Genomic DNA, 27,378 nt, shown 5'->3' on the forward strand with positions numbered 1-27,378 from the left:
CTTTTGTGGGTCTTTTGCTGCATGGCAGGGGCCTGGCATTTGCTAGTTGTGGGGTGGCTCTTGCAGGGAGTCAGGAAGAAGTGGGCAGGGGTCTCTCCTCAGCTGCAGTGGCGAGGCAGGTGCCCGTGTCCCTGAGAACAGACGCATAGTGAAGCCACAGGGCTCCAGCTCTCCTACCCCCACGCCATTGCCGGCCTGGGCTGCTGGGTTTCAAGTGAGGCCCTGTGTAGTGATCACAATGGCCAGCCTGAGACTGGCGTAAAGCTCACCGTGGGCAGGGACTTAGAGCTGAGGGTCCAGTCCCAGAAGTGCTGAACAGCTGCAATGCCGTCGTCTGTCACAGGCTTTCCTGGAGCCACAGGCACTTCCTTGGCAGCCCAGAGGGGCCAAGCAGAGCTGCTCAGGGGTCTGTAGCTCGGCCGTGATGTGATGTAGGCACTGGCCGGCGCTGTCTCTTGAGGTGCCTGGCACTCCTGGTTGATACCCTTCTCCCCTGTGCACTGGTAGCCTGGCCCCAGAGCCAGTACTGTGAGATGGAGAGCAGAAAGGCCCAGCGGCCCTGGAGCACTTTCTTTGCAATAGGGCCATCAGCTGGCAAGGGTGGGGTGGAGGTGCAGCTTGGCAGAGGCTCTGGCAGGTCTCTGCCATCTCTCAGCCCTGTGCACCTGTCGGTAGCCAGGGAAGGCATCACACCCTGTGGACCTTTCTGGCTGATGAGCTGGCTTTTCTAGGGTGACCCTTCACGTTTTTCTCTTCAATCGCAGGAGGCTACGAGAGGTTTTGTTCTGAGTACCCAGAGTTCTGTGCAAAAACAAAACCCCTGAGCAGCATTTCTCCACCTGCCAGTGCGGAGCCACCTGAACTGGGCTGCAGCACCTGTGGGACCCCCCAGCATGATCAGGTAGCTTCCCCTCCTGCAGCCCTGCTGTGAGCTCCCTGTGTACTGAGCTCCCATCCCCCTGCCTGGCTGCTGGGTTTTACAGGGTTTCCCACATGCTGGGGAACTCCACCTCAGGGTGGGGTAGGGATGTCTCCAAAGAAGCCCAAGTCCCCACCTCTCCTGGCTCATCACATGTGAGCCTCACAGTGTGACCTCACAGGTACAGTGCAGGTGAGATTATGCTGTGCGCACAGCCCCGTTTCACTCTGCCTGGGGTCTTGCCTTCCAGAACGCCCTTAAAAGGGGGTGGTGCAGACAGACCCCCTGGGGAGGCCAGCTGCGGCAGAGGTGCTCTGCTCTGGAGGCTAATCTGGCCTGGCTGCATGGAGCCTGGAGAGCTGGAACCAGGTGCAGTCTGTGCCACTACATGTGCCTGACTGGCTTTGCTGGAGGCTCTTGGGATTCCCCAGAATCGGGGGGATGGCCTGATTTGCCCATGGAGTGCCAGCACCTCCGTTGCCAGGAGCACAGTGATTTTGTGCATCTGTTCGTAGGCCCTGGTGTGAGACCTGGGTAGGGGTCTGGGACTGTGTGGTGCACTCTGTCTTGGGCCATGCATCTGGAGGGTCCCTGGTTCCTACGTCCCTGCTGAACGTTTAGGTTTGTTGGTGTTCGCTTGTAGCAGCTCCCAGCTCCTGCCCCTTCTGCCCATGCCTGACTCCTTGCCCCCTTGTCAATGCTCCCCACTGACAGTGACCTTTCACTCTTTCTGGAAACAGGGAGGCCCAGTTGAAATCCTGCCCTTCCTCTACCTTGGCAGTGCCTATCACGCAGCCCGGCGGGACATGCTGGACGCATTGGGCATCACAGCCCTCTTGAACGTCTCCTCGGACTGCCCCAATCACTTTGAAGGGCACTATCAGTACAAGTGCATCCCAGTGGAGGATAACCACAAGGCCGACATCAGCTCTTGGTTCATGGAAGCGATTGAATTCATAGGTAGAGTTGCTTTGCTGGTGAAGCTGGACATCTGTGGGATGGGGCTGGGGGCAGATGTGTATCTGGGTGGGGGAGCAGGATTCAGCTCCATGCCAGGCACAGTGGGGATAGAACTGGGATGCTGGTGGAGCAGGGGTCAGAGGTACTATCGCCACTGGTTCCCTTGCTTGCTTGAGTTGAGAAATAGGAAGCAACTAAAGCTATTCCATAACTCCAGCCGTCTCAGGCCTGAGAGATGCTCCCCCAGCTGCCACCCTCTGTGTGCTGGTTCTTCATTCTGCTGAGTGCGCTGCAGTCTGGGGTTCTCAGAGGCTGCTCCCGTCCCACACCACAGCAGCTGGGGCAGGCTGAGAGGCGCAGAAACCCAGCGTGCCAGGTCACAGCAATGAAGTGGGAAGCAGGAGCCTCTGTCCAAGATGCCTAATACACACAGCACTTAGTGCATGTGGCCCTGCCCCCACATCACTTTGGCTTCAGGATCATGGTTGCTGCTCCCTACAGCTGTCCTGGTCCTGTGGTCTGTCCTGCTGATTGCTGGTCTCTGGTGCACATGGCCCCTTGGCAGCAGGGTGTTCCTGGCTGTCTTGGAGCAAGTGAGACATTCACACCTCCCTCCCTTCTGCCCTCAGACTCAGTGAAGGACTGCCACGGTCGGGTGCTGGTGCACTGTCAGGCTGGGATCTCCCGCTCCGCCACCATATGCCTGGCCTACCTGATGATGAAGAAGCAGGTGAAGCTAGAGGAGGCCTTTGAGTTTGTCAAGCAGCGCAGGAGCATCATCTCCCCCAACTTCAGCTTCATGGGGCAGCTGCTGCAGTTTGAGTCCCAGGTGCTGGCGACTTCCTGTGCTGCGGAGGCTGCCAGCCCCTCCGGGGCACTTCGAGAACGGGGCAAAGCCTCTGCCACGCCAACCTCCCAGTTTGTGTTCAGCTTCCCGGTCTCTGTGGGTGTGCACACGACGCCCAGCAGCCTCCCCTACTTGCACAGTCCAATCACCACCTCCCCCAGCTGCTAGTGCGTGGACCAGACTGTGGCTGGGGCCTCCAGCAGCAGGGCTGTGACCTCAGGGCCCTGCCAGCTGCAAGACTGCAATAAGGGCCTGAGGGCCTGGCTTTGCTGGGTAGCCCGCTCCTCACTTAACCGCGAGCAATAACCATTGGCTGGCCACCAGCTTCCAACTGCACAGTGTGTGGGGGAGGTCCTTGTTTTCTTAGAAATTTCTTACCTCATTTTTTTTCCCTCAAGCAGCAAGGCTTGAAATTGTGAAATCCTGACAACGTGTCTGACCAGTTCTGTTTGGGGAAGGAAATTACAATTTCCCAAAGGGCCTGGTTTTGGCTTTTTTTTAAAAATAAAACCCTGTAAAGCCTCACCCAGCACAGCTGCTCTTAGCCTGGGCTGAAGAGCGCCGGTTTAAAATGGACGTGCTAGGGACAAAGTTTCGAGCATAAGAGTTCCTGTGCTGATTTCTTCGGAGGACTGCAGTGCAGCATTGGTGCTCTCAGTGCGACTCTTTAACCTGTCTATGGTCGCTAGGAGCTCAGCAGTAGGCAGCTCTTGAAACAGCTGGGAACCTGTTCAGCTTCTTGTGCTCCTGCAAGGACTAGTGTCAGGGTCCTGCAGCGCTCTCCCTCCTCCCTGGGAGAGCAGCGTCGGTGTACACGTTTCAATGCAGGACATGAAGTGAGTTCACACTGTTGTCACTGTGCCAGGTCCTTACCACCCAGGGATCAAACTCTGCTTCGTGGGTAGCTGGTAGGAGTAACATCCTTCCTCCTTCCCTGCCCTGCTTGCAGTAATGCTGCTTACAGCAGAGACAGGGGCCTCCTGTTCTTGGGCTTGACCACTGCTTGTACATATACTTTGCATGCACCATGCTCCTCTTCAGTGTGCTGGCTGTGTGCTCCTTGTGATGCCAGGCTGAGCTCCTGCATCCTTGCTTGGGATCCATCTGCTGGGTGTCTAAGGTAAGTTCCATGCTGGGCACATGAGACGGGGCGGGGGGTCTATGGTGAGTAGCAATTCCCACACAGTGTGGCCCCAGCATTGATATTCCTCAAATCATTGATACCTGAGAGCAGTGTTCTTTCTGCAGTGGGGATGAGCCCTGCCAGGGGTCTGTGTCTGTGTGTGCACGCATGTGCACCTTTATCATGAGGGTTGGGGGTTGGTCTGTCACTGGGCCAGCTGTAGTACCCAGAGGCACTGAGCCCTCAGCGGGGGGTGAGCGAGGGCTCTGCTCTACAGCCCCAGCTGAGTGCCAGCTGGCCTTTCGCTCATGTGGTAGAGTGCAGGGCTTTAGATCCTATGCTCACAGGTTCTATCTCCGGGGACAGCAACCTGGGTCTGTCGGTGTTACATATCCACTATTTATCGGCCTGATGCTGCAAGACCATGCTGCAAGACCCTGCTCCAAACATGCACCCAGCTGTATCTCAGACCCTCTGTGAGACTGCATTGTGGTAGCGAATCTCAGACTAAGGCTTATGCAAGGGTGCTAAAAATAGCAGAGTCAAGAGTCTGTGTGGGCTGGGGCTCTGAAAGCTGGGAGCCTCAGTGTGTGTGGTATCTGTTTTATGTCTGGCCATGTAGCACCCCCCCAGCCCCGCCAGTCCTTGGTAGCTAGCCCCAGCAGGGAAGGAGCCATTTTTGGTTGTGTGTGCAGGGCCCTGAAAGGAGGGGGAGGGCAAACAGGTTTCAGTGCTGCTGGATTTATTTCCAGTAGTGTGTACTACTACTTGTGCCTTCGTGCTGGTTGAGCAGTCTGACCAGAGCAGTTGCACAACTGAGACAGATGGGTTCCCCAGACTTCAGTACTAGGGGAAAAGCCATGGGCTTGTGCTGCTGGGGGAAGGAAGCAATAGTGTTTGCCACAGTGGGGTCTCAGTAAAGTCCCCCTTCTTAAACACTGTCTTGTCTCCTGATTCAGGGGGTAGTGGAATGGGCTAAAATTGCCCATTAAAGGACTAAATTTTTGCCATGGAAAATAGAACTCTCACCCTTGCACTAGAAAACACTCTATTCACTGACCATAGCTTAGTGCCTGTAAGAACAGCCAACACTGGGTCCTTGCAAATGTCCATGGCTTTTACTTTTGCACATGTAAATGTCATGCAGTTATTGCTTTGGGGTAAGGGGTGGGAACTGTTTCCAGTTGTAGGTGCCTGACCAAAACGGTCCCTCTGCCCCATGTCAAGGCCTTAGTGACCTGAAGCAGGGCATGAGCTCACAGGACAGCCATCAGCAAAACTGCATTTCATGCAATACTGTTACTGTTGCAAATACACCACCTAGTCAGTGACCACTTCCCTGGGAACAGGTTTCAAGCTGCCTGCACTTGCCCAGTTACAAAAAAACAAAACAAACCCCAGAACTATTAAGGGGTCAAAGCTGTTCATGGGGGGGGGGGGGATGGGTAAAAATCTATGCCCAGTGCTGTTCAAAGGCCAAAACATTCAGGGACCCTCCCCCCCCGGTCTGTTGGGTCCCTTGGTCTCTCTTACCTGTGCAATTGCACCCCTGGGGTGTGGCAGGGGTGGGCACCTTGCCCTCTGTGCCCAGGCTGCAGCCAAGGGTGCTTTGTGCAGTGAGCTGTGCAATTTGCCACACCGCTCCACGCCCCCCCCCCAAAACCAACGTAGCAGGCTGGGGGAGGGAGGCGTGGGAGAAGAGCTTGGCGCTTGGGCTCATAGCTGCTGCCATGGAGTGCGGGGCGGGGTGGGGCTGGGGACCCCCTTGGCAGGGTGGCGAGCACTGTGAATTCCAGGGCCAGTGCCACTTGCCTTAGCTGCACTGTAAGCAGGACTGCAGGGTAGTGTCAGCCAAAAGAGGGCTGCTCCAGCTGGTGGTGGTAGGCTGGTTTCCCACTCTGCTGTTCTGTGTCTGGTTGGAGATTTTGGGGGGGGGGGGCTGTCTGGGATTTGGTCTAGCACAGGCTGCTCAAATTGCCCACACACTCTCCTTCTACTTGAGGTAGCACAAGTCTTTGGCCTGCCCGTAGAGCAGCTCCTTGTGTGGGCACAGAATGTGTCCCTTGAGCTGCCCTTTTGTGAGCAAGGGGGCTGCTGGTGCTTCACTGGGGCGGGGCGGGGCCAATGAGGAGGCAGTGCTGGAGAAAAGCTGGGGCTGCAATGCAATAATTCCTGGGTACTGGGCCCTGCTGCACAGTAAGCCCATTGCTACAGGAGTCTGTGTGAAATGTAGATGTTATGGTTTTCCTACAATGTTGACGTGTTTGTTTTTTATTTATTGCCTGCCTGATCACTTTTAAGGAAAAAAAAATAAATACTTTAACTAGCACTGTCTGTGTTTCCTGCACCTCCCAGGTAGCACTTTGCAGCAGTAAATTTCAAAGCACTTCTCCAAAGATGGCCAGCTGGGAAATTGAGGCAGCACTGAGTGGAGGTCACCAACCATGTCATGTCAAATCAATCTGATAGCTTTCTTTGATAGGATAATGAGCCTTGTGGAGAAGGGATGGATGTGGTATAGCTAGACTTCGGTAAGGCATTTGATATGGTCTCGCATGACATTCTTATCAATAAACTGGGCAAATAATCTTAGATGGGGCTACTATTACATGGGTGCAAAACTGGCTGGATAACTGTACTCCTAGAGTAGTTCTTAATGGTTCACAATCCTGCTGGAAAAGTATAACAAGTGGGGTTCTGCAGGGGTCTGTGTTAGGACTGGTTCTGTTCAATATCTTCATCAGTGATTTAGATATTGGCATAGAAAATATCCTTATTAAGTTTGCAGATGATACCACGCTGGGAGGGGTTGCAACTGCTTTGGAGGATAGGGTGAAAATTCAAAATGATCTGGACAAATTGGAGAAATGGCCTGAGGGAAACAGGATGAAGTTTAATAAAGACAAATGCAAAGCACTCGACTTAGGAAGGAACAAGCAGGTTCACACATACTCCCTAGACAGTCACTTCCCATTCTGTATGTCAGAAAGGGATCTAGGGGTTACAGTGGGCCACAAGCTAAATATGAGTCAACAGTGTGATGCTGTTGCAAAAAAAAAAGCAAATGTGATTCTGGGATGCATTAACAGGTGTGTTGTGAACAAGACATGAGAAGTCAGTCTTCTGCTCTACTTTGCACTGGTTAGGCCTCAGCTGGAATATTGTGTCCAGGTGTAGGCACCACAGTTCAAGAAAGATGTGGAGAAATTGGAAAGGGTCCAGAAAAGAGCAACAAGAATAATCAAAGGTCTAGAGAACATGAGCTATGAACAAAGGCTGAAAGAATCGGGCTTGTTTAGTTTGGAAAAAAAAAATTGAGGGGGGACATGATAGCGGTTTTCAGGTGTCTAAAAGGGTGTCATAAAGAGGAGGGGGAGAACTTGTTTTTCTTGGCCTGAGGATAGAATAAGCAGCAATGGGCTTACACTGCAGCAGCAATGGAGTAACAGAGATAGCCTTGGTAATCTACATATTAGCAAAACAAAAAAAGCAGTCCAAAGGCACGTTAAAGACTAACAAAATAATTTATTAGGTGATGAGCTTTCAGATCACAGCCATACCAAAGAAGTTCTGGTCTGGCTATGATCTGAAGAAGTGGGTCTGGCCCACGCAAGCTCATCACCTAATGAATTATTTTATTTGCTGCTGGGCTGCCTTTTTGTTTTGCAACAAGGGAGGTTTAGGTTGGACATTCGGAAGAAAGTTCCTAATGGTCAAACAGTGGAATAAATTGCCTAGGGAGGTTGTGGAATCTCCATCTCTGGAGATATTTAAGAACAGGTTAGATAAATTGTCAGGGATGGTCTAGACAGTACATGGTCCTGCCATGAAGGCAGGGGCCTGGACTCGATGACCACTCAAGGTCCCTTCCAGTCCTAGTATTCTACGAGTCTATGAACCAGGTCAGTGGCAAAATCCTGAATGGTCTCCTAAATCCTGTGCTCTATTCCTGAGGTCTCATTGCTTCTGCTGTGGGATTTTTGTGATTTGCTCTGGGTTAGTTAACAGAAACAGCAAACGGATATTTTGAAAGGGCTTTCTCCAGTTGAAGGAGATAATCCTGGGCCCTGGATTGAGCTTATATTTTTAGTACCCAGGCAAGGGGCTATCAGTCACGTCCCACTCCTCAGTGGTGTAGCAGAAGATGGAGCCCAAAGCAAACCAGAAGGGTCTACTTCCTGGGTTAGGACCAGGAAGTGGTTATAGCAGGTGGTAGGGAATCCAACGCACAATAGTGTTCTCATTAAGACCCTACCTCTTTCCAGGTCAATTTCATGATCATATGCTTTTAAAATTAGCCTAATTCACATCTTTAGATGTTTACAGAGGGGTAGAACTGTTGAAGTTCCAATCCAAACTGGGTTTGGGGGAATGCAAAATTGCTGGGTGTGGGTCTTATAGGAGTGCCAGATTTTTTCCCAGAGCTGGTGGATTTCACTTGTATGCCATCTGTTCAAGATTCGTAGGGAACAGTACTGCTCCCTTCACTATTCTGTAACGTTTCCATTTTCAAATATCACCACTGTTCCTGCTGCTAAACAATGTAAATATCAGTTGTGCTGCCCCTGTTAGCAGATGCAAGTAGAGAAACAAACAAGAGCAACACTCTTAAAGCTGTTTGGATGTTGACTGGGGGGGGGGAGTAAAAAGGAGAAAAGAGGGGGGAAGGAGACACCCATATTCAAGGGGAACGAAAAAAAACAGTCACATCTGTTCTTGTGTCATGGCAAAATCCACTTTTTCTACACACTTTGGTTGGCATGGTGTTTGCATTAACCCATTTCTTACCTACCAAAATTGAAGTCTTGTTCTAAAAAGTGCTTGAGACAGCAGTTAGATACATTCTGTGCTGGATTTCTGAGCTGTGGGCACAGTTCCACTTGCATGCTCTGGTGTCTAACAGCAGCAAGGAAGCAGGAAAAGCCACAAAAAGTGATGAAATCCCAACAAACACACACTCAACCCTGAATTCCATGATTCTCATGGAGCATAAGATTAATCCAACTTTTCTCCATTGTTTATGCAAATTTGGTTATGGGCAAATGGGGGATATTCTGTTAACAATCATATGTTAATTCCAGATAAAATAAGGAATTATGTACTCTGCATTAGTCTAAGGGGATTTTGCCAAAATTACAGCAAACTATAATGGTCTGCAATTATCACAAGACTCAAAGTGAATTACAGCCCTAGGGACAGTGTCCTATATGGCAACTGCCTGGCAACATGTCAGACCACACAGCTGCATGTAGCTTTGACATTCACCAATTCTTCACTCTTCCCTTGGAAGCAGTTTCCCTGCCTGCCTTCAGCAGCAGCAGCAAGACAATGATCCCTGCACTGGGAGTGAGTGGGAATTCTTCCATCAAGCAGCTAGCAACTTTCAGACACCAAATGCTTCCTCTGCATTTGCTTCCATTCTCACCAGTGGTGACAGAAAAAAGCTTCATGGTTCTTCTTCTCACACAATTTTTATTTTTAAAATACCAGTCCATAAGTAAAATAATAAACAAGCTTCTGCCACATACAGTGACGGGGTGCTCAGCAGAAAGGGGATTTGATCAAAAAAGGTGTCCCCATTCTGGAGGAGTTTAGAAAGATACCATTCTTGTTCTCGGTAATCAAAAACAATTGCATTCCAAAATGGTGAAAATTCTATCCAGAGTTTGCAATAATTTAAGAGCTGGGATGGAAAGTAATATGCTAACACAAAAAGTTAAAATGAAAGATTAAGGTTTCATGTTCTTGTTTGTTTTCTCCTTACAGAATTTGTGTTTACAGCACCCACACTGCAGTATCATATTGTGGAATTGCACATTCATTTATCTGACTCACTGAAACAAATGCAGTGATGAAGAGTAAAATTGGTATTTCCAGTGTAAGCAGTTGTTTTATTTTTGAGGATCATATCACAAAAGGATCGAGCACAGTGGCAGGCAATCTTTGGCTACAAGATTTTTGTTTATCAGTGCCCACCTGTGGGGTTGACAGATTTTGCTGGTTTCCATCTGCAATTTTTTCTTAACAGTATTACTGAAGTGTCACGCATCTAAAGTGAGGGCACATGAAAGTGAGGTGCATGCTGACTGCATACAACTTTGACTGTGAGAGCATGTGTTCCCTCTTCAACCAACCAAAGAACTGAAATGATTAATTCCGCACACCCCAGAAATTTTAGGTACACAAGCACAATTAACAAAGCTATCCAATCTCAGGAGACCATCTTGGTTTTGACAATCTTGCAGCCCACTGACAGGAAAGAGGGCCACTCCGACAGCCCACTCACTAGCCTGGGTTGCCCATCACTGGTTTAGAAGTTTCACGGTGCATGGCCAGAACAGGGTCGATGCTAAATGCTGACAACACTGAAGTCTGACCTTTCATTTTCCCCACAGTGGGCACACAGGCCCTGTATATGTCAAGCACATTTCAGAATCAGATAGAGAATATCTTACTGCCCAAATATAAAACCATGATATAATCACATCTTGAATACTGCATACAAATGTGGTCATCTCATCTCAAAAAAGATACATTGGCATTAGAAAAGGTTCAGCTCGAAAAAAAGGGCAACTAAAATTTTAGGGGTTTGGAATGGGTTCCATATGAACAGAATGTAAAGAGACTAGGACTTTTCAGCTTAGAAACGAGCAGAATAAGGGGGGATATGATAGAGGTATATAAAATTATGAGTGGTGTGGAGAACGTGAACAAGTAAAAATTATTTACTTGTTCCCATAACATAAGAACTAGGGGACACCAAGTGAAATAAATGAGCAGCAGGTTTAAAACAAATAAAAGGAAATTCTTCTTCACACAGCGAAAATGTGGAACTCCTGGACAGAGGAGGCTGTGAAGGCCAGGACTATAACAGGGTTTAAAAAAGAGCTAGATAAATTCATGGAAGTTAGGCCCATTAATGGCATCCCTAGCCTCTGTTTGTCAGAAGCTGAAGATAGATAGCAGGAGAGAGAGAATCACCTGTTCGGTTCACTTCCTCTGGGACACCTGGTATTGGCCACTGTCTGCAGACAGGATACTGGGCTACATGGACCTTTGGTCAGACCCAGTATGACCACTCTTATGTACTGTTTTAAAGATGTAAAAGACTTGAAGCTAATGCCTTTTGTAAAAGGCTCTCCTTTTCCGATGACAGCATTTGGTTTCTGCACCAGAAATGGGGAGAGCTGTTTGAATGCTTACCCTAAGGAAGGCAACTCTGAGGGTAGGATGGATCCTTGTCAGGTGTCAAGTGCCATCAGTGGAGGTCTGACAATGTACAACATCTGTGGATCTGCTCCCTGTTCTCTTGGCAAGAACTGTATCAGGCTTCTATGACATGAGAATGAGATTTAGGTGCACTTGGCAGACACATTCTTCACCTTCTGGCCAGGAACAGTTACGAAGTCAAGTGATTACAAGACAAAAACCACTGCAATGATTTCCTTACATAGCACCTTTACTCTGCACAGAACATCAGATACAGAACACTGGCAGTTAAAAGATACTGGACCACATTTTTGTCCTCTAGAATTTTAGAACTCCAGCTGAAACCTGGACCAACCATTAGTTCAATTAGTACATTGGAAACAACAAACAACATCAGAATCAGGCATAGGGTTTTTTTTTTAAAGCTGTAAAGCTTTGAACTTCTACACCCATGTTAACTGTTTCACTTAACTAAGATGCACAACTGTGTTACCATTTAAAACTATGTCTAATGAGGGATGGCGGGTAATATGCATTTTAACAGCTATTTGAAACTATTGCAGATGGCACATCCCCAACCCGTGATTAACTAAATAAAATTAAAATAAAAAGCCTCCTAAATGAATACAAAACTTCAAAGCCTAGTTGTTATCATTTGAGTTCTAACACTATTAAACAAATAGCCAAAACACAAACACCCAACTTGAGTCAATGATATTTAATCGAAAGGGACACCTGTGTCTTACTTCTGGTTTGGACTGACAACGTATATTAAATGGAGTCACAAAAACAAACTCAGATCCCTATGTCCAGTGCCAGCACAGGAGATGTAAGCAAAACCAGGAAAAGTTTGATATTTATTGGAAATACTACTCCTAACCTTTTCTCTAGGCATATTGCAAAAGATGATGTGCAATTCAGCAAGGCTGCCTCAAATTACCAATTTTACAAGTGGTAAAATTTTTTCTCCACAAGGATTTCTCAGCAGAATTTCATCTATTCCTACAGTAAAAATTTTCTGATCAGTTTGTGGATATTTTTATTTATTTATTTGGCGCTTGTTTTATCATGCAGGTAGAGAATTCTTTTATTTTGTAAAGTAAATGCAATACTCACCTGCCATTTCAATACTTAGCAGAGGTGAAAGTCATTAATGCAAGAATTGTAACATGAACAATTTAACATTGCTAGCTGTTATGGATTCATAAAAAATTTAGTTCTCAGACACACATTTTCGAAAGTCACTGCATACAAATGCGGCTGTGCTCCTCAGTGATCTATCTGGAGAATTTTAAAATAGTTTGATTTTCAACTTCCTATTTCTTTCTGAAGTCAAACTTGCAGAAGGAAGTCAAGATGTTTTTGTTCAGTTAAACCCTCTCTGTATTGGATATCAGAAACCCCTTTACATTATGCTAAACAATGCTTGAAAGTAATTTGACCTCACCCAGACAAAATAGAAGCAAAAAGTTATAGATAGGATGATTAGAAAGGACAAAGCCTGGCTTTGTTCTCATATAAACTCAATCTCCACTAATTGATGGTTAAAACCAATTACACTGGTAGAAATAAATATTTGTATCTTTTTTGTACACCACCATGTACTTCAATTTTGATGTTGTGCATAAAAATACAACAGGAACTCAATATAATGTAATCCATTCCTGTTGCTTTAAATTAGCCAGTTGCTGGGTGTGTCTTTAAGGACCTGCACTGATGCACATAATCTTCTGACTTTTCACCCATTGATTTTCAGCCCCCCGCAATTACTCCTATGAAATCATGCACCATGGTCACTGCACTGGAGAACATTGCGCAGTTTGCACAGCCGTAGAAGCCCCTATGATATTATAGCATCTTTTAAACCTTTCAATCATAAAGTGTTATTTATATTTTAGTCAGCAGAGGGCACAGACCTGCTTCATGAAGCTTTACCACGCACAAGCAGCAGCTTTATGACACCCATGAAGTTCACTAATACGCCCCCTAGAAACCAGAGAGAGTAAGCAGCAAACTGGAATTTGATTCTATTCCACCCTAAACTTATGCCTCTAGCAATGTTTGCTCATAAAAGTGCAAAACACTGGACCTAGTCCCTACGTGGATAAGAAACTCATGTTGCATCGTTCATGATTTCAGTCAACTTGACTTTGTGCAAAATATCTTTTAGAAGGTTCTGGCTCAAGTTCAGAATACAAAAAAAGCAAAATAAATAGTTGACAAAGATCTCTTTAAACACATTGAATTTTGTGTGCTGAAAAGAAATTATGGGTTTAATACAATTTATCTGTAAATAAACATGAGAACAATAGTGTGTGAAATTTTAACATACAGCATTGTACTAGTAATGTTTCCTGCTTGTAGCACAATGTTCCCAAAATCTAGCTCAATGCAATGTTGTTTTACACTTGGTAACTGCAGTGAGAATGAGCCTGAGATATGTTATAAAAAGGCAGTCCCTTGTAAACATTTCCTCAAAAGGAACAGTAGCAGTTGAGTATGTATCATTTACTCATACTATTCTTGTCAATATAGCAATGCTTTATAAAAGACATACAGCGTATATCCAGGTTGTCAAGAATTTTATATGATATTGATTTGCTGAAACAAAATGTCATCCAGTCCAAGATTTAAATCATATTTTGCTTCACCACTCCACGTTTACTAGGTTTTCTGCTCTGCTGCTGTTGCAGTCTGTGACGGTACGTCTGGTTTCATGATCTGGTACGTAATAAGATATTCCGGGTAAGCCTGGAAATAAGCAGAGAACAAAACCATTGCTTCCACAGAGATACAGATGGTAAGTTATAACTTCAGCCTTCATTTATTTTGCACGGGGCTTGAATCTTGGTCTGCTGAGCCTGGGACAGTGCACTTACCACACAGAGCCACCAGGTGGACATGAAGAGCCACAGCCAGGGAGCACTGCGGAGAGGAGCTGCAGCACGGGCAATCAGTCTGTAGTCCTCTGGCCAAGTGCACTATTAAGCCCCAGGGGTTGTCCAAGAAGGCATCTGGGGCAGGACACAGACTTGGGCCTGCTGCGAGGCCAGATTTCGCTTTGTCCCTGGACCTCTGGTCTCTGGTCATGGCCTGCCTCTGACTCTAATCTGGTACTAGTTCGGACTTCTGGTTTGCAGCTCCAACCTGCCTTTGATTCTAACTCTTGCTTCCTGAACCTGGCTCCTGTGATTCCTCTGACTTCTGCTCAGCAACTACCGTTCCTGAGCTGCAGACCCCAGTCCATCTAAACCCCTCAAGGGTTGAACTCACAACCCTGGGTTTAGCAAGCCAATGCTCAACCACTGAGCACCCCCCATGTCCCTGACAAAAGGGCTTTATACCATACGTCTGTTACTGCAACACTGAGGTTTCAGTATTAACATCCTTCTCCTCCTATCATCTCTTCCTCTTTAGCTTTTCCTTGATGTCCGTACAGATCAATCAGATTCCTCAGTAGGGAGTACTGTATAACCGCTCCTCCTACCTCCCCACACAAAAAACAAGCAGTCCTGTGGCACCCTATTAGTCTTTAAGGTGCTACAGGACTGCTTCTGTTTTGTGAAGCTACAGACTAAAAGGGCTACCCCTCTGAAACTATTCACCTCCCCACACTCATTCACAGCACCAGAACTCCCGAACAGCAGTACCAAAGAAGCGAAGCAGAGAGGAAAGCAGCAGGAGAACTACATGTCTATACCAGTGAGTGCACAGCAGGAAAAAGCTTATATTAAGAACCAGATTTTCCAGTGTTCACCACCACAAGGGGAGCCGGTGGGTGTGAGCACTCATGCCCTTATGGTTTCACATTTTTAAACATTCAAGGCCCCTCTGAAAGGAGGCAGTAAGTCTTTAAAAAAGGTGTTTGCTCCACATGGGCATTACCACTGCATGGGTTACTGGACCCTGCAGCAGAACTGGGACATGTTCTATCTTCCTGGGCTAGCACTATAGATTAGTTCCTGTCTCCATCTCCTCCAAGCATGTAACAGAAGACAGGTGGTAGTATTTGACTGGTCAGTGACCACAACAAAGTGCTGGCCAGTGATCTGTTCTGTGACCTGCAAACATTTTAAAAGTAAAGTTAGTACTGAAAGGGCACTGAGCACAGGACTGTACTTCCCTGCCAGTCCCACCCTTCAAGGGCCTTGGGGCACAGCACTGTGCTGGGCCAGGATATTGTATTCTACAACTTCACTGTGGGGCCAGCCTTCCTACTGGTGCTGACAGTAAGCATTTCCCATGGCAAATGGCTTATCCGAACTCTTTTTATGCAAATCAAGTCTTGAATATTTCTTATACTGACACAAAGATAAAACCAAGTTTAGCCAAAGAAGGAATTTCTCTCACTCCCTTTCTGGATAGCAACTGTATACCCTGCAGCAACAGCCGATATAACCAATAACAGCATCTATGGAATCAGATTCAGCTGTCCCCACTGATTACCAGAACTGTATTTAAAATGAGTCTGCCTTTGCTGAAGCAGAGCCAATGCCTTGGAGAATCAGTGCCCTCTCTGTTGTGGCTACCAAGGCCAGTCATGTATATTAACAGCCTCTTGTCTAGCAGATCCAATATCACCAAGTATCTTCATCGCACATCTGGAGAGCGCGATGGACAAGATCAAGGAAGAGGTAGAAGGGGTATCTGTGCACAGGAAAAGAACTAACAACTTGAGGTTTGCGGATGATACAGTTGTCATTGAGGAAGATGAGGAGAAGCTAGCGAAAACGGTGTGGGTGTTAACGATTAAGGGAAGCGGTACGGACTGATTATGAATACCGAAAAAACAAAAACAATGGTATCTGGAGACAAGGATATAGGAAGGAAGATCAGTGTGGATGGTATTGAACTAGAAAATGTAGAGAAGTTCACATATCTGGGGAGCAACGTAACATATGATCTAGACTGTAAGAAGGAAATAGCAACTAGAATAGCGAAAGCAAGAGCGAGTTTGAAGGCGATGGATAAGATTTGGAAAAGCAAAGCAACTAGCTTAAGAATGAAGCTGGGCATCTTGAAAACGTGTATTCAGCAGCATGTTGTACAGATGCGAGACATGGGTGATAACGAAAGATTCTAAAAGAAGAATATTGGCTTTCAAAAGGAGTTGTTATAGAAAGATTCTGAGAATAGGATGGATGCAGAAGGTCACCAATAAGGAATTATATAGGAAGATACAGCCAAACAAGAATCTGCTGCAGAAGGTTATAAAACAGAAGCTACAACTATTTGGACATATTTGCAGAATGAACGAGGAATGAAAAATCAAGACCCTAGTATTTGGCATAATGGATGGCTCGAATAGGAGAGGCAGACCCCACAGAGAATGGATAGATGATGTAGTAGATTGGTGCGGAGCTAGTCTACAGAAACTAAGCCACTCTGCACTGGATAAGGAAAGATGGAAGGAAATAGTGAGAGAAGCATCAGACACCAATGGGCGCTGAGCCCACGGTTATTGATGATGATGTCTAGCAGTACCAGACAGAAGGAGAACAACAAGAAGTCTTGTGGAACCTTATAGACTAATAGATATTTTGGAGCATAAGCTTTCATGGGCAAAGACCCGCTTCATCAGATGCATGAATGGGTGGGGGTGGTTTCACAGGGGTATTTAAAGAATGGGGTCCCAAAAAAGGGGAGGGCCAGAGCTGACAAGGTCTATTCAGCAAGGTGAAAATGGTCCATTATCAATAGTAGGTATCAAAAGAGGAAAAAACAAGTCAGATCAGACAGGGAGATATGAGCCATTGTCAGAGTCTAATGGGGAGATCTTAGCACACAAGGCACAGAAGACGCCTTTGTAAGATGCCAGCCACTCCCAGTCTCTGTTTAATCCTTGGTTAATGGAGTCAAATTTGCAAATAAATTGCAGCTCAGACATTTCTCTCTCCATTTGATTTTTAAAATTTCTTTGTTTCAGGACTGTGACCCTTAAATCTGCTACTGAGTGTCCAGGGAGATTGAAGTGTTCCCCCACAGGCTTCTGTACACTACTGTTCCTGATGTCTGATTTATTCTTTGACGTAAAGACTGTCCAGTTTGGCCAATGTAAACAGCAGTGGGGCACTGCTGGCACACGATGGCATATATTATATTAGTAGATGTGCATGTAAAGGAGCCCCTGATGGTAAGGTTGATGTCAGGTCCTGTGATGATGTCACTGGCATAGATATGTGAGCAGAGTTGGCAGCGAGGACTGTTGCAGGGGCTGGTTCCAGGCCTAGAGTAACTGGTTTGTGATTTGTAGTGGCTGGTGAGAATTTGTTTAAGGTTGGGAGGCTGTCTGTAGGTGAGAACAAGCCTGCCTCCCAAGGTCTGCGAGAGTGAAAGATCATTGTTCAGCATGGGTTGCAGATCACTGATGATGCATTGGAGAGGCCTTACGTGGGGGCTGTATGTGATAGTCAGTGGTGTTCTCTTGTTTTCCTTGCAAGGCCTGTCTTGTAGCAGGTGGCTTCTGGGTACCCATCTGGCTCTGTCAGTCTGTTTCCTCACTTCCTTAGGTGGGTATTGTAGTTTGAGGAAAGCTTGGTAAAGGTCTTGTAGATGTTTGTCTCTGTTTGATTGATCAGAGCAAATACGGTTGTACCTTAGTGCCTGGCTGTAAAGAATGGATCGTGTAGCATGCCTTGGATGGAAGCTGGAGAGGTGTAGATAAGCACAGCGATCCATGGGTTTTCAGTAGAGGGCGGTATTTACGTGACCGTTGCTTATCTGCACAGTAGTGTCCAGGAAGTGAATCTCTTGTGTGGACTGGTCCAGGCTAAGGTAGATGGTGGGGTGGAAACTGTTGAAATCACAACAAAAAGGAGTCAAGTAGCACTTTAAAAGACTAGCAAAATAGTTTATTAGGTGAGCTTGCGTGGGACAGACCCACTTCTTCAGACCATAGCGAGACCAGAACAGACTCAATATTTAAGGCACAGAGAACCAAAAACAGTAAGCAAGGAGGACAAATCAGAAAAAGATAATCAAGGTGAGCAAATCAGACAGTGGAGGGGTGGGGGGGAAGGCCAAGAATTAGACTGAGCCAAGTATGCAGACGAACCCCTATAGTGACTCAGAAAGTTCCCATTATGATTTAAACCATGTGTTAATGTGCCGAATTTGAATATAAGAGCCAGCTCGGCTATTTCCCTTTCCAGAATGGTGCGATAATTCTTCTTCAGTAACACACATACCATTGACAGAATGCCCCATTCCATTAAAATGTTGACTAACTGGTTTGTGAATCTGGAGTGTTTTGATGTCTGTTTTGTGCCCACTGACCCTTTGTCTAAGGGAGTTAGAAGTCTGTCCAATATACAAAGCATCTGGGCATTGTTGGCACATGATGACATATATGAAGTTAGTAGAGGAGCATGAGAAAGTGCCTGTGATTCTGTGAGTAACCTGGTTAGGTCCAGTGATGGTATTTCCAGAGAAGATATGTGGACAAAGCTGGCAGTGGGCTTTGGTGCAGGGAAAGGTTCCAGGACTGGTATTCCTGGGGTATAGACTGTGGCTGTTAGTGAGGATCCTCATGAGGTTGGGAGGTTGTCTGTAGGAGAGAACAGGCATGTCACCCAGGGCCTTCTGGAGTGTGGCATCCTGATTAAGGATAGGTTGTAGGTCTTTAATAATTTGTTGCAGTGGTCTGAGTATGGGGGCTGTAGGTGATGACCAGTGGTGTTCTGTTCTTGGCTTTTTTGGGCCGATCTTGGAGTAGCTGGTCTCTGGGTATTCATCTGGCCCTGTCGATTTGTTTTTTTACTTCTCCTGGTGGGTAATTCAGGTTTATGAATATTTGGTAAAGTTCTTGTAGTTTTTGGTCTCTGTCAGTTCGATCAGAGCAAATGCGATTGTACCTAAGAGCTTAACTGTAAACAATGGATCTAGTCACGTGTGCAGGATGGAAACTAGAAGGGTGTAGATAAGTATAGCGATCAGTAGGTTTTCGGTACAGTGTGGTACTGATCAGGCCATCCTTGATTAGTACTGTAGTGTCCAGGAAATGTATCTCTTGCATGTTGTAATCGAGGCATAAGTTGATGGTGGGGTGCAGATTGTTAAAGTCTCTGTGGAATTCTTCTAGAGCCTCTGTACCATGGATCCAAATCATAAAGATGTCATCAATGTATCTTAAGTAGAGGAGTGGTAATAGGGGACAAGAGCTGAGGAATCATTGTTTCAGGTCAGCCATAAATATATTAGCATATTGTGGGGCCATGCGGGTGCCCATAGCAGCGCCACTAATCTGGAGGTATAAATTGTCCGCACAACGGAAATGATTGTGTGTGAGAACAAAAGTTACAGAGGTCAGACACCAGATTGGCTGTGGTGGCATCAGGGATGGTGTTCCTGATTGCTTGTAATCCGTCTTTATGTGGAATATTAGTGTACAGAGCCTCTACATCCATTGTGGCAAGGATGGCGTTATCAGGAACTTTTCCGATGTTTTGTAATTTGAAATCACGGTGGAACTCTTCAAGAGTCTCCTTCCCATGGGTCCAGATGATGATGATGTGATCAGTGTAGCGCAGGTAGAGGAGGGGCGCTAGGGGACGAGAACTGAGAAAGCGTTGTTCCAGGTCAGCCATAAAAACGCTGGCATACTGTGGGGCCACGTGGGTGCCCATAGCAGTGCCACTGATTTGAGGTATAATTTGTCCTCAAATCTGAAATAGTTGTGGGTGAGGAAAAAGTCACAAAGCTCCGCCATCATTTGTGCCTTGGTCTCATCAGGGATAATGTTCCTAACAGGTTGGAGTCCATCTTCATGTGGGATATTGGTGTAAAGGGCGTCTACATCCATGGTGGCCAGGATGGTGTTTTCAGGAAGGTTACCAGATAGAAGGAGATTACATATACATTAAGGCCAGATCCTCATCTGTGTAGTAATATGCAGCTCTAGGGGCATCAATATGAGTTATGTTGATTTACACCAGATGGGGATCTGGCAGCCACTATGTATTTACATGACTTTTAGAGCCCTGACCTGTGCATAATGGGGGGACTTGAACTGGATTGTTATCAGACAAGCACCTGTATATGACACACTCACTATGCATTTGGCACATACCATTATTCTGATGCTTTGTAATTAAGCTCTCATTTTCAGTTTAAACTGACTTTTACTGAAAAAGTCCTAAGTTTCACGAAAAGTATGATTTTTTTCTGATTTTCAATCTCCCTTTGTAGCATCCAAATATATAAAAAAATTACTCATTGAATTAGGAAAATACAATACATTGCCTGAGATCTATGTATTCTGATAATATATAAATCTGTGTGCATATGCGAAGTTGCTTGTTGAAGCCAGGCTATGTATCTGAAGATCCACACAACAACAGCCAGGTACACAAGCTCTGAAGTGTGAGAGTATCGGAATGCACTGATGAATCTCACGCGCATCATATACACACTTTAAGCTACTAGCAAATAATGGTTTAAATATTTAGCACAATAAAATAGGGTAGAACAAAAAACAAAATGTGTATCAGAATGTGTTTCAGAACAAAGGAAATATTTGAAAATAACCACCACTCCCCCCCCCCCCGAAACAGAAAAAAGGATGAAGCTGAGTTGTACACACTGCAAATGAGAACATTAAGTAGTCTTGTGGCACCTTATAAACTAGCAGATATTTTGGAGCATAAGCTTTTGTGGGCAAAGACCCGCTTCATCAGATGCATGAGTGGGGGGGTGGTTTCAGAGGGATATTTAAAGAGTGGGGTCCCACCAAAAGGGAGGGCCAGAGCTGACAAGGTCTATACAGCATGGTGGAAATGGCCCACTATCAATAGCAGGTATCAAAAGAGGAAAAAAAATCAGATCAGACAGGGGGATTATGAGCTGGGTGTTAAGATCTCCCTATTAGACTCTGACAATGGCTCATATCCCCCAGTCTGATCTGACTTGTTTTCAGCTCTTTTGATACCTACTATTGATAATGGGCCATTTCCACCATGCTGAATAGACCTTATCAGCTCTGTCCCTCCCTTTTTCTGGGACCCCATTCTTTAAATGCCCCTCTGAAACCTGCCCCCGCAACTCATGCATCTGATGAAGCGGGTCTTTGCCCACAAAAGCTTATGCTTTAAAATATCAGTTAGTCTATAAGGTGCCACAAGACTTCTTGCTGTTCTCAAAGCTACAGACTAACACGGCTACCTCTGATACGCTGCAAATGGTGTGGAACAACCATTAAATGTAAATATTTACAGATTAACAGTTCTAAAAATCTACAACAAAAACTGTTTATTCAAATGAAATTTTTATTTCAAGATTAGAAATATATTGTTTTCTTAAACTCAGTGGTGGCATTCTGTTTGGAGTTTTTTTTTTTTTTTTTTAGTTCTGCAGCAAACTACATTAATGAACAGAATACAAACCATGAATCTAATGAATATTTTTTTTCCTGTATTTGAATCCACCAAAATAAACCCAATATTTAGCAAGAAAAATTAATATTTTTGCAATAATACTCACATTTTTGTTATGGCAATAAATGCTGTTAAATTCAAGGGAAAAATTAAATAAAACAAAAATTGAAAACAAGAGGCCATATTTATAACCTACAGACCTGCTCTCCTCTGTAGATAACATATTCAGCATACGCAAGTCCATTCACACTTGGTCTGCCAATTACAGAATGATGTCCTGGAGGGGCATGAGCCATTTTCATTGTACTGAACTGCAGGAAGGATTTTCCAAGGGTGACTCTACAGAAAAGCATTTGTCTAAGAGAAAAACAAACACAGCACATAAAACAAATATTCCTGGGAGCAGACAACTACTGTAAACTTTAAGAATGATTTCAAAATTTAGGAATGCATCTAAATGATCAGATTCCATTTCCCTGAGCCTTCGCATAAGGAAATTAAGAATACAAGCTTTAAACTTAAAAGTGTGAATGAAAGGGAAACATTCAAAGTGGTGTACAAGGACATATGTCTGGTAAAATGCTGGCTGTAGAGATGTATTTTATAATTTATTTTAAACTGTATTGTTACAAGCAACTCAAATCCTTATCACCAATGACTGATTCACAAAAGGAGAAGGGCCAAGGCCACTTGCCCACAAACCCCTGCAGACATATTAACAAGCATGGCGTTGACCTGGAACAACGATTCCTCAGCTCTCGTCCCCTATGACCCCTCCTCTTCTTATGATACACTGATGACCTCTTTATGGTTTGGACCCACGGTATAGCGACTCCAGAAGAATTCCACAGAGACACTAACAATCTGCACCCCACCATCAACTTATGCCTCGACTACTCCACATGAGAGATACATTTCCTGGACACGACAGTACAAATCAAGGATGGCCTGACTGGTACCACACTACCAGAAACCCACTGATCGCTATACTTACCTACACACTTCTAGCTTCCCTCCTGCACACACAACTAGATCCATTGTTCACAGTCAAGCCCTTAGGTACAATCACATTTGCTCTGATCCCACTGACAGAGACAGAAAACTACAAGATCTTTACCAAATATTCATAAACCTGAATTACCCACCAGGAGAAATAAAAAAACAAATCAACAGGGCCAGATGAATACCCAGAGACCAGCTACTCCAAGGTAGGCCCAAAAAAGCCAAGAACAGAACACCACTGGTCATCACCTACAGGCCCCAACTCAAACCACTGCAACGCATTATTAAAAACCTACAACCTATCCTTAATCAAGATGCCACGCTCCAGAAGGACTAAGGTGACGAGCCTGCTCTCTCCTGCAGACAGCCTCACAGCCTTATTAGGGTTCTCACCAACAACCATAGTCTGTACCACGGGAACACGGGTCCTGAAACTTTTCCTTGCAACAAGACCCGTTGCCAACTTTGTCCATATATCTATTCTGGAGATACCACCACTGGACCTAACCAGGTTATTCACAGAATCAGGGGCACAGTCTCATGTTCCTCAACTAACATCATACATGCCATCATGTGCCAACAATGCCAGATGCTTTGTATATTGGACAGACTTCAAACCCTCTTAGACAAAGAATTAATGGGCACAGAACACACACAAAAACACTCCCGATTCACAAACTTGTCAGCAAGCACTTTAATGGAGTGGGCCATTCTGTTAATGACCTGAAAGTTTGTGTCTTACTGAAGAGGAATTTTCACAACAGTTTGGAAAGAGAGGCCGCTGAACGCTCTTTTATATTCAAATTTGACACATTAATACATGGTTTGAACCGGGATGGGAATTTTCTAGGTCATTGTAGGGATTCTTATGCATCCTTGGCTTTATCTAATTCTTGACTCTCCCACCTCCCCACTTCTGCCCCTCCACTCTCTGATTTGTCAACCTTGATTACTATTTTTGGTTCTCTGTGCCTTAAATATTGAGTCTGTTCTGGTATGGCTATGGTCTGAAGAAGTGGGTCTGTCCCATAAAAGCTCATTGCCTAATAAATTATTTTGTTAGTCTTTAAAGTGCTACTGGACTGCTTTTTTGGCCTTGACTAAATGACACATATTAAATACGTGAATATATGCCCTCTACAAAACCCCTGTTCTGAGGCTAAGTGCAATAAATCCAGCTCTTGGCATCCCCATTTTGCTATCCCAGTAGAAGACACTGCATGCAGGCACAAACAACTTTGAAGACTGAATGCATCCAATTGCTATGATTACTCAGTTTCAATCCTGATTTTTCAATCCTTATTCCTAAAGTGCCACTCTCATTTATCTGTATTTCCTGTAAACTCAACATCTAGATCAGCAGTTACCAACCTTTTCCAGATGGGGACCCATTTTGACAATTCAGGAGAAATGGTGACCCAAGGCAATTCAAAACTGGGGAATGGAAGAGGGAGTGAGAGAGCAGAGCCATAACTAGCTAATTTCTACACTTGAGGCACCCCTCATGTTTATATATTCATAAGTTATTTCATAGAAAAGGGAAAATATATTAATAAAAGAACAACATTATATTTACTATAGTTAGTCAGAGCTGTGGTGGTGGAAAGACACTCATCCCCAAACTGCTCCCCAAGCTTAAACCCCACAATCAGAGGCTAGGGAAGTCACACTCAGGCTGTAGGGGGGTAGGTGGGGCTAGGGGCATCACACGGGCTGCAGGGGGCTCGGGGAGTCACACTCAAGGGCTGGAAGTCACTCGGGATGAAGGGGGCCTAAGGGTGTCTCACTCAGGGGCTAGGGGAGTCACGGAGCTACAAGGGGCTAAGGAAGTCACACTCAGGAGCTGGAGGGGGCTAAGTGTCTCACTCTGGGGCTACGAGTCACTCGGGCTGAAGGGGGCTAAGGGTGTCTCACTCAGGAGCTAGGAGTCACTCAAGGCTGTAGGAGGCTATGGGAGTCACACTCGGTCTGGGAGTCACTTGGGCTGAAGGGGGCTTGGGGAGTCGCACTCAGGGGCTAAGAGTAATTCAGGGACTGAAGGGGGCTAGGGGAGTCACACAGGAGCTAGAAGTCACTCAAGGCTGTAGGAGGCTATGGGAATCACACTTGGGCTGGAGGGGGCTTGAGGGTGCTAGGGGAGGCACACTCAGAGGGTAGGAGTGTCTCACTCAAGCACTAGGAGAGTCACCCTGCTGGGGTCTGCAGGGACCCCATCTCCTGCAGAGGCTGGAAGCCAGGGAGCTGATTAGCTCTACCCTCCCTCCTTCCCAACGTTGGCCTCAGGCCCCCACCTTATCTGAGCTGGGCTGCTCCTCAGGTATGCACTTCTATGTTCTGCAGCTGAAATGGTTCTCAATGTAATTGATTGGCTTAACTGCCTGACAACGTGCATTTGTCCTGCCAAAGCTCATCATGAAATCAATCATTTTGTTAGTTTTCAAAGTGCTACATTTATGCCGCTTTGTTTTGCCTGCCGGTGGTTAATCCAATTAAGAAATTGAGAATCACTTCAGAAGCGTGAATGGCTTCTTAATAGCCACCTGTGGAGCTGCCCAGCCCCCCCAGCTGGCGATTCTTTTGAAAGGTAATCATGACCCATGTTTGGGTCCTGACCCATAGGCTAGGAAAGAGAAGTTACTCACTTGTAGTAACGATGGTTCTTCGAGATGAGTCCCCATGGGTGCTCCACAGTAGGTGTCGGGCTCACCCCGGGGCCACAGATCGGAATTCTTTTAGCAGTTTCCTCTGGATTGAGCATGCGCCGATGCGCATTGCTCCCTCGCATGCCCTCGGTCATGTGCGCGATCTAGTCCCCGCCAGTTCCTTGATCAACCGCCCCGGATGCTCCTGAAAAACACCAGACAGAGATCCGACGTGGGGAGGATGGGTGGGTAGTGGAGCACCACGGGGACAGATCTCGAAGAACCATCATTACTACAAGTGAGTAACTTCTCTTTCTTCTTCGAGTGGTCCCCGTGGGTGCTCCACAGTAAGTGACTACCCAGCAGTAATCCCAAGTAAGGAGGTGGGTACTCGATTCATGTGCAGCTTGCCCTTGAGAGGACTGCTGTCGACAGACGGGTATCCTCATCGGACACCCGATACAGGGCATAATGCTTGGCGAAGGTGTTGTAGGATGACCGAGTCGCCGCTCTGCAAATGTCTTTCAACGTGATTCCCTTGAAGAAGGCCCTTGATGCTGCCACCGCTCTGGTGGAGTGAGCCCTGCGCGGGGCTAGCAAAGGGGTCTTTCGAAGCTCATGGCACAGTTTTATACAGGACACAATGTGATTTGAAATTCTCTGGGAAGAGAGGCCTTCCCCTTTCGACCTGGGAGCGAGAGACACCAGAAGCCTGTCCGTTTTCAGGAAGGGCTTAGTTCTGTCTATGTAAAAGGCCAACGCCCTCCTCACATCTAGGAGATGCAGGCACGCCTCCTTGCTGGAGCTGTGAGGCTTTGGGTAAAACGAGGGTAATACTATTGGTTCGTTAATGTGGAACTCCGAGGAAACTTTTGGAACGAAGGCTGGGTGTAACCATAAGATCACCGCCTCCTTTGAGAATACTGTGCAGGGCGGTGTTGCCATCACTTCTGCGAGCTCGCTCACCCTGCGGGCTGATGTAATCGCAAGAAGGAAGGTCATTTTCATGGTAAGTAGTCAGAGGGGTACCGTGGCTAATGGTTCAAAGGGTGGTCCCGATAGCGCGTGGAGTACCAAGTCCAAACTCCATGACGGTGGTAGCGGCTTTCGAGGAGGGTACAGGTTTACCAGCCCCTTCAAGAACCTTGTGATGATAGGATGGGTGAATACGGTGGGCCCTTCCTCTTTGTGCCGAAAAGCTGATATAGCTGCGAGGTGGACTTTTAGCGAGGATAGAGAGAGCCCGTCTCGTTTGAGGTCCAGCAGGAATTCCAGAATTACAGTTATTGGGACATCGGCACCAGGCAGTAAATCGTGTCCATTTCTGTTCGTTAAGTCCTCCTGGTGGAGGTCCTTCGGCTACACTCTATGACTTGTCTTACTCCCTCCATACACGTGCTCTGTAAGGCGTTGAGCCATGGATTAACCATGCTTGTAGGCAGAGTCCCTGAGGGTGCGGGTGCACTATGGACCCCTGAGCCTGCATGAGTAGGTCCAGCGCTACCGGTAGGGGAAGTGGTGGATGATCCGACATGCGCAGAAGCAGGGGAAACCATCGTTGTCGGTCCCAGGTTGGAACTGAGTATCATGCGAGCTCTCTCCCTTCTAGCTTTGTGCAGAACCTTGTGGATAAGTGTTGTGGGGGGAAACGCATAGAGTAGAGGGCCCTTCCATGAGACCCCTGCCTTATTCCTGCTCTGGAGCAGTACTGAGGGCATTTCTTGTTGCGTTGGGTGGCAAACAAATTGACTTGGGGAAACCCCCAGGTGCGAAATATGCGTCATAGCAGGTCGGAGCGGATCTGCCACTCGTGCGTGAGTGCAAAGCGCCTGCTCAGTTGATCTGCCTTCAAGTTGTGGGTGCCCGGCAAGTACGAGGCTTTCAATGTTATGTTGTTGGAAATGCACCAGTTCCACAATCGGACTGCTTCTGCGCATAGTGCACGGGACCGTGCCCCCCCTTGTCGATTGATGTAAAACATGGTGGAGGTATTGTCAGTATTGATCCCGACTACCTTGCCGTGCAGGTATTTCCCAAAATGTCTGCACGCATTGAACACTACTCTGAACTCCAGTATGTTTATGTGCAGTGTCTGTTCCACGGGGGACCATAGTCCTTGTGTCACCTTGCTGCCAATGTGCGCTCCCCATCCTATGTAGGAGGCGTCGGTTGTAAGAAAAATGGAAATTTGTGGTTGGTGGAAGGGTACTCCCACTAGCAGGTTCTTGGGATCTGCCCACCACACTAGCAACTTCCATACCTCCGTCGTGGGCGATACTACCCTGTGGATGGTATGGGCTGCCGGT

General features: G+C 46.4%; 2 protein-coding genes across 5 annotated transcripts in view; one reads left to right on the forward strand and one right to left on the reverse strand.

Annotated features, from left to right (window-relative positions):
• Positions 1 to 27,378, forward strand: part of DUSP4 (dual specificity phosphatase 4) — a 46,134-nt gene that overhangs the window by 10,877 nt on the left and 7,879 nt on the right. For 2 of the 4 annotated variants that reach the window (XM_074993942.1, XM_074993940.1), the window contains exons 2-4: positions 765 to 901; positions 1,660 to 1,879; positions 2,509 to 3,846. In XM_074993942.1, coding sequence (XP_074850043.1) covers positions 765 to 901; positions 1,660 to 1,879; positions 2,509 to 2,894 — 743 coding nt within the window. In that variant the 3' untranslated portion in view covers positions 2,895 to 3,846. Of the gene's footprint in view, positions 1 to 764; positions 902 to 1,659; positions 1,880 to 2,508; positions 3,847 to 6,204; positions 6,381 to 9,615; positions 13,240 to 13,726; positions 13,834 to 27,378 lie in introns of those variants that run through there. The other 2 variants (XM_074993941.1, XM_074993943.1) reach the window with 2 other exon arrangements.
• TNKS (tankyrase) overlaps positions 13,377 to 27,378 on the reverse strand; it is a 315,995-nt gene continuing 301,993 nt past the window's right edge. The window contains exons 26-27 of the mRNA XM_074993939.1: positions 21,629 to 21,785; positions 13,377 to 13,809 (exon numbers count right to left, since the gene is read on the reverse strand). Of these exons, the coding sequence (XP_074850040.1) occupies positions 13,723 to 13,809; positions 21,629 to 21,785 (244 nt within the window). The 3' untranslated portion in view covers positions 13,377 to 13,722. The remainder of the gene's footprint in view (positions 13,810 to 21,628; positions 21,786 to 27,378) is intronic.

The sequence above is a fragment of the Carettochelys insculpta genome, chromosome 4 (genome assembly GCF_033958435.1).
Source record: "Carettochelys insculpta isolate YL-2023 chromosome 4, ASM3395843v1, whole genome shotgun sequence".
NCBI lineage: Eukaryota > Metazoa > Chordata > Testudines > Carettochelyidae > Carettochelys > Carettochelys insculpta.